The sequence below is a fragment of the Topomyia yanbarensis genome, chromosome 1, assembly GCF_030247195.1.
Source record: "Topomyia yanbarensis strain Yona2022 chromosome 1, ASM3024719v1, whole genome shotgun sequence".
NCBI lineage: Eukaryota > Metazoa > Arthropoda > Insecta > Diptera > Culicidae > Topomyia > Topomyia yanbarensis.
This window is the reverse complement of record NC_080670.1, coordinates 62,509,548-62,525,440: the sequence shown is the minus strand read 5'-3', so window position 1 is coordinate 62,525,440 and position 15,893 is coordinate 62,509,548. Positions and strand designations below refer to the sequence as shown.

At 38.8% G+C, this 15,893-nt stretch overlaps 1 protein-coding gene across 3 annotated transcripts in view; it reads right to left on the bottom strand.

Annotated features, from left to right (window-relative positions):
• The window catches only part of LOC131677771 (glutamate dehydrogenase, mitochondrial), a 36,550-nt gene extending 21,060 nt beyond the window's left edge, over positions 1-15,490 (bottom strand). The window contains exons 1-2 of one of the 3 annotated variants that reach the window (XM_058957802.1): positions 15,334-15,490; positions 14,502-14,936 (exon numbers count right to left, since the gene is read on the bottom strand). In XM_058957802.1, coding sequence (XP_058813785.1) covers positions 14,502-14,925 — 424 coding nt within the window. In that variant the 5' untranslated portion in view covers positions 14,926-14,936; positions 15,334-15,490. Of the gene's footprint in view, positions 1-14,501; positions 14,937-15,218 lie in introns of all 3 variants that reach the window. The other 2 variants (XM_058957801.1, XM_058957804.1) reach the window with 2 other exon arrangements.
• Positions 15,491-15,893: the final 403 nt, after the last annotated feature.

Genomic DNA, 15,893 nt, shown 5'->3' with positions numbered 1-15,893 from the left:
ACCACAATTTATTTTCACCTCAGAAAAATCTAAACAACTTCGGCTGGGATTGAACTCAGACCGTCAGGGCACAAACTAGTTATATCAAATTATCGCGTAGTGGCTGCAATATGTGCAGTGGAGTGGCGCGACATAGGGTGATGAGCCTATTTTCACCATACTAAGCAACGTGCCTCACTAATTCGGTAATTTCTTGCCTTACAATCAATGGAATGCGTGAAAATTGACATCAACCGCTTTGCTTCGTTGTTAAGAACCAATATAATAACACAAATGCGTTGAAAACAGTAAAATTCTCGTGTTTGAGCACAATGAAAACTCGAATCGAGTGCCCCTATTGTTGCGCTACCATTTGACTCAATGCGTTGAACAAAGATGGCAGACACTGCTCTAACCAACGGCTTCACATGGGTAGGGTGATAATAGAAACATGGCGCAAATAGGCTCATCACCCTATGTCATTTTTCAGCGCAGCACTTTTCTAGTTCCTTTTGTGGTCCCAAATGGCTGTGTAAAATTTGGGAGTGATTGATTGCTCCCCGGGTTTGCGCATTGCGTTCAAAGTTTGTATGTATGGGACGCAATTATTCTGCATTGACGTTAATAAAGATAGCTATTTCACTCAATATGAAAAACCAGGTTTATAAAACAATAGTTGTGACGTTTTTTGAGCCCATTTGACTAGTCCCGATGCTTGTTTTCAGTTCATTCTGATCACCTTGTGTATTATTGCTTAAATTTAGTCAGGCCCACTCAACTTTCAGAAAGGCAACACAACCCACATCCTCAACATTATTTGCCCTCTGGTTAGCTCCAACGTGTCATCCTTCGTTTGTTGAATTCTTGTTTGATTCAGTTACCTGTATGTCTAACGTTTGGAATCTCTCACTAATTTTACCATCATAATTCGGTCCTTCGAAGGTCATTGCTGAGATTGTATGCGACTACGAGAACATGAATATCCAAGTTTCTTTAACTGTTCTACAGAAAAATTATTCTCCGTGTAAAATATCACCCCATTCCTCGTGATGACGCTGAGTTGTCTTTGGTCCTTTCCGTTGGTGGTTGAGAAAAAAACCTAAAATTCGTACTTCATTTTCGTCGTACAGATACGGTCACTAATCGACCACGACCATCACCAAGTTGATACACATACTTTGCAGGTCCATTGGAAATATAACGGTTTGTGCTGACACCATTAGTGTGTATCATGCCCAAACACAGTAACTGTTAACGCTTCGGATTGGGGCGGTGGTCATCTTTTTTCGTCCGTGTCCCTTATCACCTGATTTTGTTGGGTGATTCGTCAACAATGCAGTGAGCCACTTTGGTTATGCAACTATTTTATCCCCTTTTGTTTTGTTGCAAATAATTACTAGTCTTCATTTTATTATTTCCAAAGTTTCACATATTGTGTCGCATGCAGTTTTTAATGTTCGTTGTTTTGATGGCATTGTAAGGGTGGACGTATCCGCCTGGTGATGCAAGCCGGGCTGACATTGCGTTGAACTGAGCAGACTAATTTCGATGATTATTTGGAACTTGTTTGACCAACTAGGCAATTATTCTACGGAGCATAAGGTGTGCGTAGGGAGGGCCCATGGTCTTGTATGAGTGGAGTAATTAATTCAATTCTGTGTGAGGGTTGAGAGTTCACCATTCGCGATAGGGATCGAAGGCCAGTTATCGATTTTCCTTAGTCATACCAGCACGAATAATTTTTTTCGTGTCCCTGCCGCGAAAACGATCGTCGGGTAAAGTCAGCAAAGCACGAAAAACTCGTCGCGTGATAGAAAAATGAACGTTACCGAATTATTAAAATGTAAGTAATGCTCTTCATAATCAGCTATCCGTAGTTCATGTTGCCTATCTAGCCGATCGTATTAAAATGACAAATGATAAATTTCCCAAATTCTCGGCAGCCGGCTGCCCAGAGTAATTATTACATGATAACGCTATTCGCACCCTTACTAACAACTCTCCTCCTTCCGTGATACATGTGGAGATGCAGAGGATTCCTCGGTCTCTATCAGCGACATGTATCGGACTAACATTCCTTGCTTTCCGAGAAGATCTGCATTCGTGCGTGGCCGTCGTCGGTATTGATCAGGAAACGACATAGATTGCACAATGTGACTCATCATGTTATTCCCACGCATATTGTTCCAACGAACATTTTACAATCTCAAATGATTCTGGTCAATAACGGCGTAGCAATTATTAATAGTATGTTGTTAGTTTCAATTGTAGTAATAAGTGTATAACTGCTTCACTTTAATGGTTATCTCTTGGTACAATAGAAGAGGTACCTTGCAAAAGATCAAATTTAAAGATTCTCTGCTCCAGCGGGCTCTGTCCTGTTTTCCGTCTCTCATCAAAAACAAAAATTTGCCATTAACATGGCATAAAAAATCACCACAAATTCTAAAAACGTAGAAATAATGTACAAATTCTAAAAACGTAGAAATAATGTATACCTAGTACCCTAAAAAAAATTATGAATACGTTCATTTAATTAACGAATGATTGATGAGTTATTGAATAAATATATTCAAGTCCAATAAAAAATATGCTTTCTAGTGAACTATCAATTAAAATAGCAAACAGAAATACGAATGGAGAGAATGGAATTATTGAGTATTCGATATTGTCTTTTCCAAAAGAGAAGCGACGATTATTTTTGGTCGGGATCGATCAGATGTTCGTAAAATGTTGTACCATTTAGTGTAGAAATTTAGTCGTAAACGAAGCATATGAAAAGCTACATCTTTGGAAGCACAATTTATTATCAATTTAATAAATACTTATCGTTTCCGTTGCCAATTAGTATAATATATATGAAACTTGGGTAATACACATTTTCAGGCGCTGCTTTGGATTATTCATTAATGAACGCATCAATTTAATTTGTCGCATCAAAATGCATGAAAGGTGCGTTTCCAATTCATCGCACAATAATGATCACCACAAAAAAGAACACAACTCCGGCAAAAATGTCCGAAAATAAATGCATGGTGCAAAATCGAATCGGACTGTTCATTTCAAGACTTTTATTGTATATACTACGCTTAGTGATTATTTAATGACGGACAAACTCAGCTGCCTACGTTTCACTTTTATGGAAAGATTATTTCTTTGGCCGCGTGATGTTTTTTTGGTACACAACATATACAACAAAAAAAACATACATACAACCGGCCGTATAGTGACAAGTGAGAAATAAAGGGTACAATCCACATAATTTGTTTTTCAACAAAAGTTTTTGAACGAAGCCGCCAATTAAGAATGGTTGGATAGCACGATATTCTGATGATCTCGAGCCATCCGGTCGCGTTGGTGAAATATTTCAGCAAACATAAAGATCAGTTTCAGTAATTATAAATGATCGGAATTTATTAGCTGAAACATATCATGAACAGTGAAACAAGACACGTGTTTACATTCGAATTGATAAGAACTTTTTTTTTTATTTTATCGTCTCCGTCTGCAGTTTCATATAAGGCCAGTAAAATTGACTGTACAATCGCACTACTGTTTCTTGTAGGTGTATATGTGTAGTCAACATTTATTTCTCTTATTCGCATCGGAAACAGTTCTGTGAATTCAAGCAGAAACCGGTTCATTCAGCCGGTAGATCATGTGGGTTAATTTGGAGTCAACCAAGAAGTCAATATTTTGCGGGTTCTGACGTGATTTGTTTTTCGTAATGCATTTAATATTAGCAGGATCTAAATAATTGACCTATCGTAATTTTTTTTGGACTGTTGTGTTAATAGCTGAACGCTAGATTGAATTTCGACGCAGTGAAGAAATTTCAAATCAAATCAAATTTGCTCAAGCGAGGACCGGTGTAAATTAAAAACCTGTTGTTTGACTTGTTGTTGTGGTGGGAGAGAATGGAAATATACTGATTCGCTAACCTTTTTTGACGATAGTCAAAAAAAACAAGAAAGTAATTTATGTAAATGATCATTAATTTGAAGCATTTGAAAATTAGTCCGTTAGCAATCCCCACGTGACTCTGAAAACATAACCATAAACGTCATATCGCGCAAACGAACCAGACAATCTAAATATATTTCCACGGTCATCCCGTGGTTGTCTTCTGCCCGAAAGCAGATAAGATAATCTGCACCAATCAGCAACGGTAAGGACCGAGCCAATCCCACAATGATAGCAAGGGGCATGGCAACAAAATTTCCAACTCACGACACGCTATTTTTTGCATGTTTTAAGTGTTATCGCGTTTATGGTGTTCATAAGTAATAATCACCTATCAGCGATCGTTCCACAATTTTTTGGTGCGAGACTCTCGCACCACAATACATACCCGTCAGCTGCTTCTTGTTGGTCTAATCTTAGGTGCAACATGCGACGTTTAATTGAAATGCACTATCAAAATCCCCAGTGCGAGCAAGAGTTTGTAAATATTTTAATGTCGAATGATGTCATACGAAGTCGGTAAATATGTTGTTGTTTTCGGCAACCAAAGCCTAACAGAAACTAGGGGGCACACCGACACCGTCCGCATCGGTACCAGTTTCTTCGAATGTGACCCCTATGCTTTTCCGGGTTAGTACAAGCGCTGAAACGGACGATTTGTTCGGGTGTTTACTTCATACTCTCCTTTTTTGACACCAATTAGGTGATAAGCGAGTGATAAGCTTTACTACATATGTTTGCACGTCAAATCAAATCATCCGAAACGGGTGGAAAAGTCTAGAGAGCAAATCGTTCCACCTGTTTGGGGAAGGAATTAGACGAGGATCGAAAATTGATCACCTGATGAGGTAGATAAATGTTCCTGACTCAACGATCACAGGTTGTTGTTAAATGCTAGGTTCCGTTCAGCTAATCGATCGCACAAACATCGCCGTCAATCTGCCAACTATTGCGATACGGGGACAAGCCTGCGCAACGTTTGTTTAGTTTAGGACTGCCCGGCGCCACCGCTGTCCGCCGGGAAGCACTACTAGTGGATAATAGACGTATGACCACGGTGTGTCATACAAATTGTATAAGAAAACAGCGCACCGCAGACGACCTTTGGAAGCGAGCTTAGCGACTACCTCAAAAAAGTTATATTTAGAAGTTAAGTACGTATGTATGATTCGCAATTAAATGTGTCAGGTGGTCACGTGGTGTGTAGGGGAACTATTGGGAAGAAATTAAAACTGTAGTATTAGTGTCTCTCAATGCGTGAAATTACTTTGTATAGCTATTACATATCGCAATACTTGGAAGCTAGATTCATATTCTTTTGAGATAGAGTTCTCTTTACTGTAAAGATTACTTACGAGTTTAGATAATTAATAGTTCACAGTTCTCTATTTCATTCGTCGAGATTAACAAAAAGGTCGAATTTAACCCATATTTTAAAATGCGTTGTTACGGGCATGTTTGCAAATACAGAGTAATAATTAGACATCAAAAACCATTGCAAATGTTCAATGTCTAGCATCACGTATCGCCAAGTTGCTCTTATCAGTGAATATTTCCATCTTTTAGCTGACCAACTCAAATTTATACGATTATCAATAGACGAAATATCGCGTTTTGAACAATATGCCAAAAATCATGTGCTTCGCTTCAGACAATCATCAAACAATAAAAAATGAAGCAATTATAGACTGACCTGAATGACTTGTACTGTAAGCGACGAGAAATGTGCTATAGCTTTTATGTAAGAGGTCGGCACCGTTTTGACTTCTGGTTTTGTAGATTGTAAATTGGGAAATTGATACAGATAACTGGTGCACGGTGTCTTTGTTGAAAACCTTTATTAAAAAAATTCGGCATCCGCGAAACTTCAGGATACGAAGGAACGGATTTTTCTCTTTTATTTGCAACTGACTGCAAGATAATCAGTTGGGGGTATATAACAACTTTTTATTTCAGATTTTTGTATAAAAACTTAGGTTTACATTTTTTCCGCTAGGTGGTACTATAGACATTCAAATAATACTAAAATTGAGAATCTGGCGAAAAATTTCATTTTCTACAACTTTGTAGAAAAATATAAATTCCATATTAACTTTTGAATAGGGCTAATAAGATACGTAAGCAAACTTATTGTTTTGCTGATTTCTCTTAATTTATAATTTTAACACAGAAAGCATTTGAAATTGATTCTACCAAGGGCAAAGATGTTGATTCATGTGTATCTTTCATGAAATCCAACTCGACAGCGAAATAAGTTTGTTTACAAAAATCTCATTAGCCCATTGAATTGATATAAAATCATCCGAGAAAGTTATTAACATTTTGTCAGTTTTCCGATTTAGACGGGTCTACTGGTTAAAACGTCGATTTGCAAGGACTCAGAAAAAATATTTGGTTTAAATGAACAGTGTTTTCAGATGAATTTAAGTGTTTACAAAGCCCTTTTTTAAAAGGAAAAATTATGTTTTCAGATTCCGTCGGTTCTTGGGTTCCAATGATATTTTATGAACATGGAAGTATAGAGAAATATTGACCAGACTTATTCGATACTTACTGATTAAAATAGTAAACAGATTTTATTTTTTCTATCATGTATTCCTGTCTTCTTTATAATTCCTATTTTCATTCTAAGAGATTGTAATCTAGAATTACCCCCTTCCTGTTCAGATCCTGCCTGGTAAAATACAATTGGCTTAAATTCAAAACTTTCTATTTGAATAAACTTAATCAGACAATTCGAGTCATTGTAACAAATGACGGATTTTATAGCAATTTTTGAATAAAAATCCTATTGGTCTTTTTCAATATTAGAAGAAATATGATTGAAGGAGTAAAAAACCTTGAGTTTTAGATATACTCAAATCGCATTTTATTTTCAAAAGAAACACATTTCACAATGTCTTAGGAAAAAGCATCAAAACCAAGCTTCATAATTTCTTTTAAGAATAAATTCCTGAAGCGTTACTCGCAAAACACTCATCACAACAGTGAACGAACAAGAAAGCATCGCGCTGAGCCATACATTGAGTGAAGTCTCCTAGTAATTTAAGTCTGTTTATTGAAATTTTTTCGCATAATATAGGATATGAGTGAAGACCGTATATCGAGAAAACTGGAAACTCTTTCCAAAATCTGGAGACAGCAATAGCAACTCCTCTTTCGGGTAAATGTGGTACTTTATATACCTCTATACTTTTAAATTAAGCTTCTTATTTTCGTACAAAAGACCAAACTTTTATTTCTCATTGACTATTGTAATTTCTTTTCAGCGTCTAGCGATTCTAGAATTTTTTCTCAAAGAGAATTATGATATCAGGCTTCGGCATCCTTCTCCTAGGATATGTGAAATCAGTTCCTTTTGAAACCGAACTGTGATTGGAGTACAAGAAAAGCCTTATGCAAATATCGTTCGATGAACAGAAGTCCTCCAATTTTTCTAAAAAGTTAACAAGCTTGAACCTAAATCTCGTAGAAGTATTTTTATATCCATCATTGTTATACAAATTTTAAACGGTGAACCAGGATTCTCAAATGACCAAATATCTAGTCGAGTTTACTCAAATATAGAGGTTTAAATTTAAGCCAAATGTATCTTACAAGATGTTGATGGAAAAGGAGGTTTATACAAGATTACATCAGCCACTCTCCAGCATGAAATGATTTGTTTATTTGTTCGATCTTCGGTAGATACCGTACAGATTATTAAAAAATAGAACATACTATCTAAATTAAATAAAATTTCCTAATAGCTAACTTATAACTAGATTTGGTGACATTAAAATCGAACAGATGTGAAGTTTCGTTGAATTTGTAGCAACATCAATCCACAGGATTGTTTTGACCGTAAACAGTACGATGTCTAGGAATCCACAAAAGAGGACGATTCCTTAGAGCGCGAGGAGGTACAAACACATTAATCCGTGCAAGATTATCTGGGCAGTCAATGTTATTACACAACATATCAAATATAAACATTCTTTGCAAGAATGTGCGGCGGAACTCTAACGTCGGTAACTCAAGCAGCATGCATCTATCGTTGTAAGGTGGTAGATGGGCAGGGTCATTCCACGGCAAATTTCTTAGAGCGTATCGCACGAAACATCTTTGTACGCGTTCTAATCGGATTATTTGGACGTTGTGATGTGGAGCCCACACTTGCACAGCATACTCCAAAATGCTTCGCACCAATCCGCAATATAGAGATTTTAGTGCGTAGAAATCGTTAAAGCCAGCGGTATTTCGCTTCAGAAAACCAAGTGTTGCGAATGCCTTCGCGGTGATGTGATCCGAGAAGCTCAGCTTTCTATCAAAAAGCACTCCCAAGTCACGAATGGAGTCCACTCTTTCGATGACGCGGCCTTGGAGCAAGTACTCATAATGAGATAGAGTGGATGATCGCCTGAAACTTATCATTTTACATTTGTCAACGTTTATCTGCATACCATTCAACAGGCACCATTATTCAATATTAAGTACATCATCTTGAAGTGCAGCAGAGTCAAGTCCAGAAGCAATGGAACGAAAAATCTTCAAATCGTCGGCGAAGAATAGTTTTCCAGATTTGATACGAGCACAAATCTTGAGCGTTTTTTCAAAACGTCATATCTGCAATGAGTTACTCTCTGTTTATACATTCTCTTTCGATTTTTACGGCGTCACTATAACACTTTTCACTTATTTTACAGTACAGATCGAAAGACGGTGGTTTTAACTAGCATATTATGCAAAGAGCTGAGGGATAAATGTTAAAGTGACCGAATTATTAACAGAAGAGAAAGTAAATAAAGAGAGTAACTCATTGCAGATATGACGTTTTGAAAAAACGCTCAAGAAATGTCGTTTATAAATAAAATAAAAATTAGCGGCCCTAGGTGAGGGACTCCGGTTGGCATGTCGAGCAAGCTAGAACGTGTTGAACCAATTTCAACGAAAGCACTCCGACTAGACAGATATGATTGCAACCATCCAGTTAACCACGCAGGAAATCCTAGTCTTTGCAGTTTCAGAAGAGCAACGTTGTGAGGTACTTTATCGAATGCTTTCGAGAAATCAAAATATATTGCATCGGTTTGTTGACGCTTCTCAACAGAGGGGACCAAGATGCTAGTGTACATCATCAAATTCGAAGTTGTAGAAAGTTGCTTCACAAATCCATGCTGACATTCGTCGAATATATTGTGACAAAAAAAAACTGTTCATTTTTACTATAATACCCAGCTTCTTTGAAAAGAGTACCAATTTCATACAAATTTTATCTACTCTTCTCTATATCTCCTTGGTCATAAGATACCATTGGTTCGCAAGAATGTGGAATGTTTTTTCCACCTTAAGGTGGGACTTTATCAGCACTCAGATTCCTCCGAATACACTGTTTAATTAAAGTAAACTTTGTTAAGCAAATGAAACTATTTTTTTGAAATCGACTTATTAACCAGTAGGCCCCGTGCAAATCTAAAACTTTGATAAAAAATTTACAATTTTCCCGGGAGATTTTATATCGGTTTATAGTTTTCTACTTAGTTGTAGACAATCAAATTGCCCATCAGATTCTCACTTTTAGTAGTATTTGAATGTCTATAGCAATACACTCAAGTTTTTTTTACGCGGGGGATACGAGCCGCGTAAATGAAAACCGCGTAAATGAAAACCGCGTAAATTTCAAAATCCGCGTAAATGAAAACCGCGTAAATTTCTAAATCCGCGTAAATGAAAATCGCGTAAATTTCAAAATCCGCGTAAATGAAAACCGCGTAAATTTCAAAATCCGCGTAAATGAAAACCGCGTAAATTTCAAAATCCGCGTAAATGAAGACCACTTAAATTTAAGAATCCGCGATAAAGGGAACCTCATTGATGGATATCGCGTAAATTCCAAAATCCGCGTAAATGAAAACCGCGTAAATTTCAAAAACCGCGTAAATGAAAACCGCGTAAATTTCAAAATCCGCGTAAATGAAAACCGCGTAAATTTCAAAATCCGCGTAAAAAAACCGCGTAAAAAATACCGCGGAAAAAAAACCGCGTAAAAAAAACTTGAGTGTACATAGAAGAAAAAATGTCAAACAGCTTCATTGCAAAATCTATGTTTTCAAATAAAAATCTTTAAAATAAGAAGTAAAAGCCCTCGATCGACTATTTTATTTGTGGTTGTAAATAGAAGAATCAATTCTATCACAAACTGAAGTTTTAGAGATGCCGATTTTTTCGAATAAACATACCGTGAGTGATCAAGTCGGTATGACGATACCGATGTGATGAAGTCGAAACGAAAAACTTATTCAAGTTCTAGGTGCTCAAGAGGTGCGGGCATTGCGTAGTTGGTAAATGAATTGCCTTGTACGAAGCGGTTATCCTTGATAAAAGGTTACCTTATACCAACCACTTATCAGTGACTATTGACAAGCAAATCGACTGGTAGGTTTTACGTTAAAAATTACCAGCGATTTCCGGGATCCTTTGTGTTTCAAGGCTTTATATTGCTCACTGGTGCGCCAACTGTGAAATTTGTAAACTTCGTCTGGTGCCGTTATCATGCAACGTGGAGTGAGAGGATTGAAGCTATCCAGCACAAATTTATACGACATGCTTTATGTCAATTGCCTTGGTATGATCCATTGAACCTGCCACCGTATGAGAAGTGTCACAGACTATTATGACTACATACCTTGCAAGAGCGTAGGCACGCTTCCCAGGCCATTTTCATATCAAAGCTTTTGTTGGCTGAGTATGATGTTCCCGATCTCCTCGGACAAATCAACCTCTAGGTCTTAACACGTGTTTTTCGCCCTCGAAAATTGCTACACATCGAAACACGTAACACTAACTCCGCGTCGCTCCAATGAGCTTGCCGAACACTTCGACTTCGATAATATGTCATCACAGTTATGTTCTAGAGAAATAGTCGACCAAACTGTTCCAAAAATCAACCATAGATTTTAATTTGATGTTCCACACAAATTCAGTAAACATTGCCATCGGTCATTATTTCGATACCCAGGATCAGAATAGCTCTCACTAAATGTAAACAGTTCTAGTCTATAGTGCATTATGGTTTTATAAATCAAAAGTAAAGCAAAGGTTCTGTTCTGGCAACACGGCCTAGTAATTAGACGCGCTTTCTGTGTACTCGCGAAAATCGTTCCATAAAAAGTGAAAATCGGTGTCGGTTGTCCACAGTTCTCTGTGAAGCCGTTCCGCTGCTTCAAAGCACATTTCCAAATAGATGTTCTACCGATTTTCACCTCTTTTGAAAGAGTTACCACAAACCGAACCTAACCTCAAACTATTTTGTGTTCCCGGTTGAACCTGAATGCAATCAACGTAAACCCATATAATCGTCGGCTTGTGTAGTGTTCCTATCACCATCTCAACCATGGACAATGATGACGTCTGCAACGCTAGCGGAAAATCGAACCCGCCTGCGATAAAACGAAAAGTGCCGAAGAAGTAAAGCAACGAAAACATCCGCTGGATCTGTTGCGACCAGTGTCTCAAGTGGTTTGACATGTCCTGTGTCCGGATCGGCGAATCACTGGCATCGGAGGTTGGCAACTATTGGTATCTTGTTAAGATATGTGCAGTCCGTGGTTGCCTTATTCATAGACCGACGGTAGCAGCGGCATGTTTACCTAAACAGAACGATTGTGAACTGCTGAAGAAGATCGACGATTTGTCCACTCAAGTTGGCGAACTACAGAAACAACTTGTGAGCGATCGCTGTAATAGTAAAACGCAGATCAACAGAATCCAGGCGAAGACCGATATTGTTTCAAACGCACTGAGCAGCCCAAGTAACAATTTAAGTTTTATAGCACACTAAAAGTGCAATCTAAGTTTTAAGAGGGACTTCAAGAGTACCATAAAACTACAATTGTTACTAGGGAGAGTAAGATATTGAACGACATTGAAACGAAGATCGAGATAATGTAATCCGGGTTCAAACTTGCAGCTTGCGTTCCGAACAGCTGAACGGCTATCGACTCACAATACATAAGCAAAAGAATGAAAACATCAAAAGCATCGTTTGAAGATATTCTGCGATTTCTCGGGCACAAGATGATGCATCTCATTCGGTGAAGTACTTTCGACTGCCAATAAGATCCTCGAAATGGAGTCCCGCTGGATACCGTAATATTTGATGGCCACGAGGTCAGAGAAAAAGTTCTCCAGAGGTACTTCAGTGTTCATAAAGATGCCAAGCTATGCGCTCAAAATAGCGCATTCCCACTTGAAAATCGTTTTACCATCAATGAGGTCTTATCTCTTCAAGCGTTCCGGATTAACATGCTCGCCCTACGACTGAAACAGAAAAAAGCTTGTACAGTCGGTTTTCGTCAAAAACTATCGGATAGCTGTTCGACTTCTTGAGAAACAAAAATACGTCTGAGTTGAGGACACCGAAAATATAACCCAGCTTGTGGAGACAGAAGACAAATGCAACAACTCGTCAATCATCTTCGACGCCCAATCTGCAGACAACTCTATTGTCACCCAACTTTAACCCTCAAGAACACAACTTAAGCCGACGATGAATTACCTATAATGACAAGCAATTCCACGTACCTACATCGACACATCGACGGTATTAAGCTTCTACTAGATCAACACAACTACTCTCTATTCGGCATAACCGAAACACGAAATTAAAGCAAACTGCTCCCACTGGACCGATCCGCATACCCGGCTACAATTTCATTCGACACTCTCTACCCGGGGACAGAGGTCGAGGCAGTAAAGCTTGCGGAGGTGTTGGTCTGTATGTCCAAAAAGGATTGAAAACTGCACCAATCCTCAAATTGCAATTCGAACTTAACGTACCCATTGCAATGCGCTTCGAACATTTAACTGTTCGAGTTCAAACTAACAACCTAAACATTTCCGTTGTAGTCGTTTACAACCCGTCTGGGTCGAACCAAATTTTCGCACGGTGCTACGAAAAACTGCTCCTAGGCTTGCTCGTTTTTGGATTCGACCGAACGTATTTAGTAGACGACTACAATATCAATATCAACGCAGCCCGTCAAAGTGCGAACCTGATAGCCTTAGAACGCATCCACGAAACACTATACTATACAGATACTCGCTATCGCCACACCCATCCCGAAAACCTCGAACCCGATCAAGCCTATATGACTACCAGCAGTTTCGAAAATCGACTTGATGTGATCTGCTAGCCAGGATTAAACTCATCCCTAAAAAACAGCTGCATCGCTGCTTCAAAGCAGTTATAAGACTCGTACACGAAATACGACCTAAAGATACTACTGCCGCCGTACAAAACTCTCTCCTGGGATATGACCTTCTGACGAACTACCATCGTCGAATCTGCTACTTCATCCGTGGCGCATACCAGCAGGAACTTCCGGACTACCTTCTCCAGAAACTACACTGAGGACAAATGAATCGCTCCCGTTCTTTTACCATCCCGCCACACACTAGTAGTACGCGGTAGAACGTGCTGAAATACGGCGCATTACTGTGCAATGCCCTTCCGCTCTAGACTAAAATGAAACCAACCATTTCTTCCTTTAAAGCTGCCTTAAACAGACCTCACTGAGTGTTGACTAAACAATGCAATGCACTAGATTTGTGGTTTTGGGATTTTCCCCCTATTATTAAAACATGTAACTTCTTTGTCCTAAATTAAACACATGAAACAAGTTACTGGATGTTTAATAAATTACAAATTACAGACGAGACAAGTATGAGTAGAGTCAACAGATCATTTCCACATGAAATGAGTGCATAAATCGTGTAGATATGTGCACTTATTGATGCTTTTAACTTCCATAAAAAGTTTCTAGTAACAAACGGTTTGGGATACCTGACCAAAACAAATTCATAAAACTGAATGCTCTAAGGAAACAGGAATTTGTATAGCGAAATTTTTTTGGTAGAACTTCAGGAGTTGTTTAGGTATAATCCATCCGAGAGTTGCCCGTTGATTTTTTGTCACACTGTCAATTTTCTGAATAGTCATGTTCTGTTCAGTGTTCAGGGGGATTCCTCCATCATACTATTAAATTAAATTAAGCAACGGAAAAGTCAATAAAAATGTTAAAAATAAACTTTTGGTCATATTAAGCTGAATTTTACAAATTCATTGTCTTGTTCTCCGGAAAATATTTAAGAGCATTTCCGATAACATTATGCGGGAGAAAATGCCTAAACAAACAAACTGTGTTTAGACCCATTCGTGGCCACTGAAACATATCAGCACTTGCGGAAACGAATCACGAACTACGAGGAAGAACAATAATAATTCAATGATCTATTTATACCCGAGAAGAAAAATTCCCATATTTTATTCGATTTTGTCAAACACGCGTGGAAGGAAAGAAAATTTTCCTCGTGATTGCATAACCGGTGACATTCTCTTCGGCCTACAACAGTTACCATCGCAAAACAAAAACTTCACAATGACAAACCATCGTGTACTCGCCTTCCGTTTGCAGTTTTTTTTTTAGTTTTTGTTTTACTGTCGTATTTGCTTTCTATAGCAAAAGGTGGTTGCCTGCGTATAATTTCAGAGCAGAAACTAACAAAAAAAGAGCACTTACCTCCCTTGGTCGGGGTACGATGGGTACAATGCTGGGCACGGTATCCGGTGATCAGTTCGTAATCACCGGAATCTCTGCGAAGTGGAAAAGCAATCTCGATGATGTGGTCACACGGCTGCATCAGCATCAGAATTCCCTTGACTTTCTTTTGCTTTTCTTCGATCGGGGCGCGACCCTTGATGCTGTCGACCATTTTATCCTCGCTAATCTGAGCAGCCCGGTGGAAGAAATACTCAACCATGTCGAAGAAGCGCGGGTTTACCGCTGTGGCCACATCCTTGAGCCGGTCCGGAATTTGATGTTTGGATGATGAGCAGTTACGGTGTGGCTGCTGCTGGATGCCACCGACGGTTGCGGCCTTCACCAGAGTAGACACTTCCTGCTTGAGCACGGTGCTCTTGGCGATCGTTTTCAGTTGGAACATTTTTCACTCGTCTGTTCGATATACCGGGATGGATCGAAAAATGGATTCAATTAGATGATTTTAGTATTTATCTAACCTCGTTTTGCTCTATTTTTGATGAACTAATACTACTAGTACAAGGAAAACTACATCGTAAACCTGGCATAAAAATATTCTACTGATTTCTTTATTAACTTTTCACTAGAGATGATAGAGCGAAACCGAAGAGCTAATACATTAAACACCCTAATTCACATAAAAAATAATTATGCAAAACATTTGAAAATCTTAGCCAATTCCAAGCATTCCACTACCTCTTGATTTTCAGCACACTTGCGACGGTTTCCGTATAGTATATACCGAGCACTAAATACGACGAAACAAGGAAGAACGGCAGACGTCCAAAGGACAAAAAAATGCAATAGATACCTATCTATCTAATGAGAACAAGAACTAGAAGACTGTCCGCGCACAAAACTACAACGATACTCTTCTCTCACGGTTTGCAAACTGCTTCTCGACTGGCACCAACAGTTCAACTGGATTGATCGCCACTCGGGAACGGACTTGGCAGCGAATGGATTGGCGAGAGCGATTTTATGCGAAAAGCGCCCATATTTACACCCAATTTGTATTGCACACCGGCGACACTAACACAACGGTAAACACACGAACCGTTCATCGCTGGTTAGTCAGCCGCTCGGTTGATACCGCTACGTGTCGTGAGTGTGTGCAAGCGACGGTGAGGAGCTTCTTTTGCCACCGGCTGACTGAAGAAAGCGAAACAGAAAGCGGTTGTTCTCTCGCTCACTCACATACATCTCGGATGATTTGTACGATTGTTTACATTCGGCTACCCCATCGGATCAGTCGTGTGTAGTGTGATATTATTATTTGTACCACGATTTCATTCATTGGCTGTTGCCAGCTGGTTAGGAAAAATGAATACAAGAATGAACAACTTCTTGCTCACGTCGTTTATGCTACAT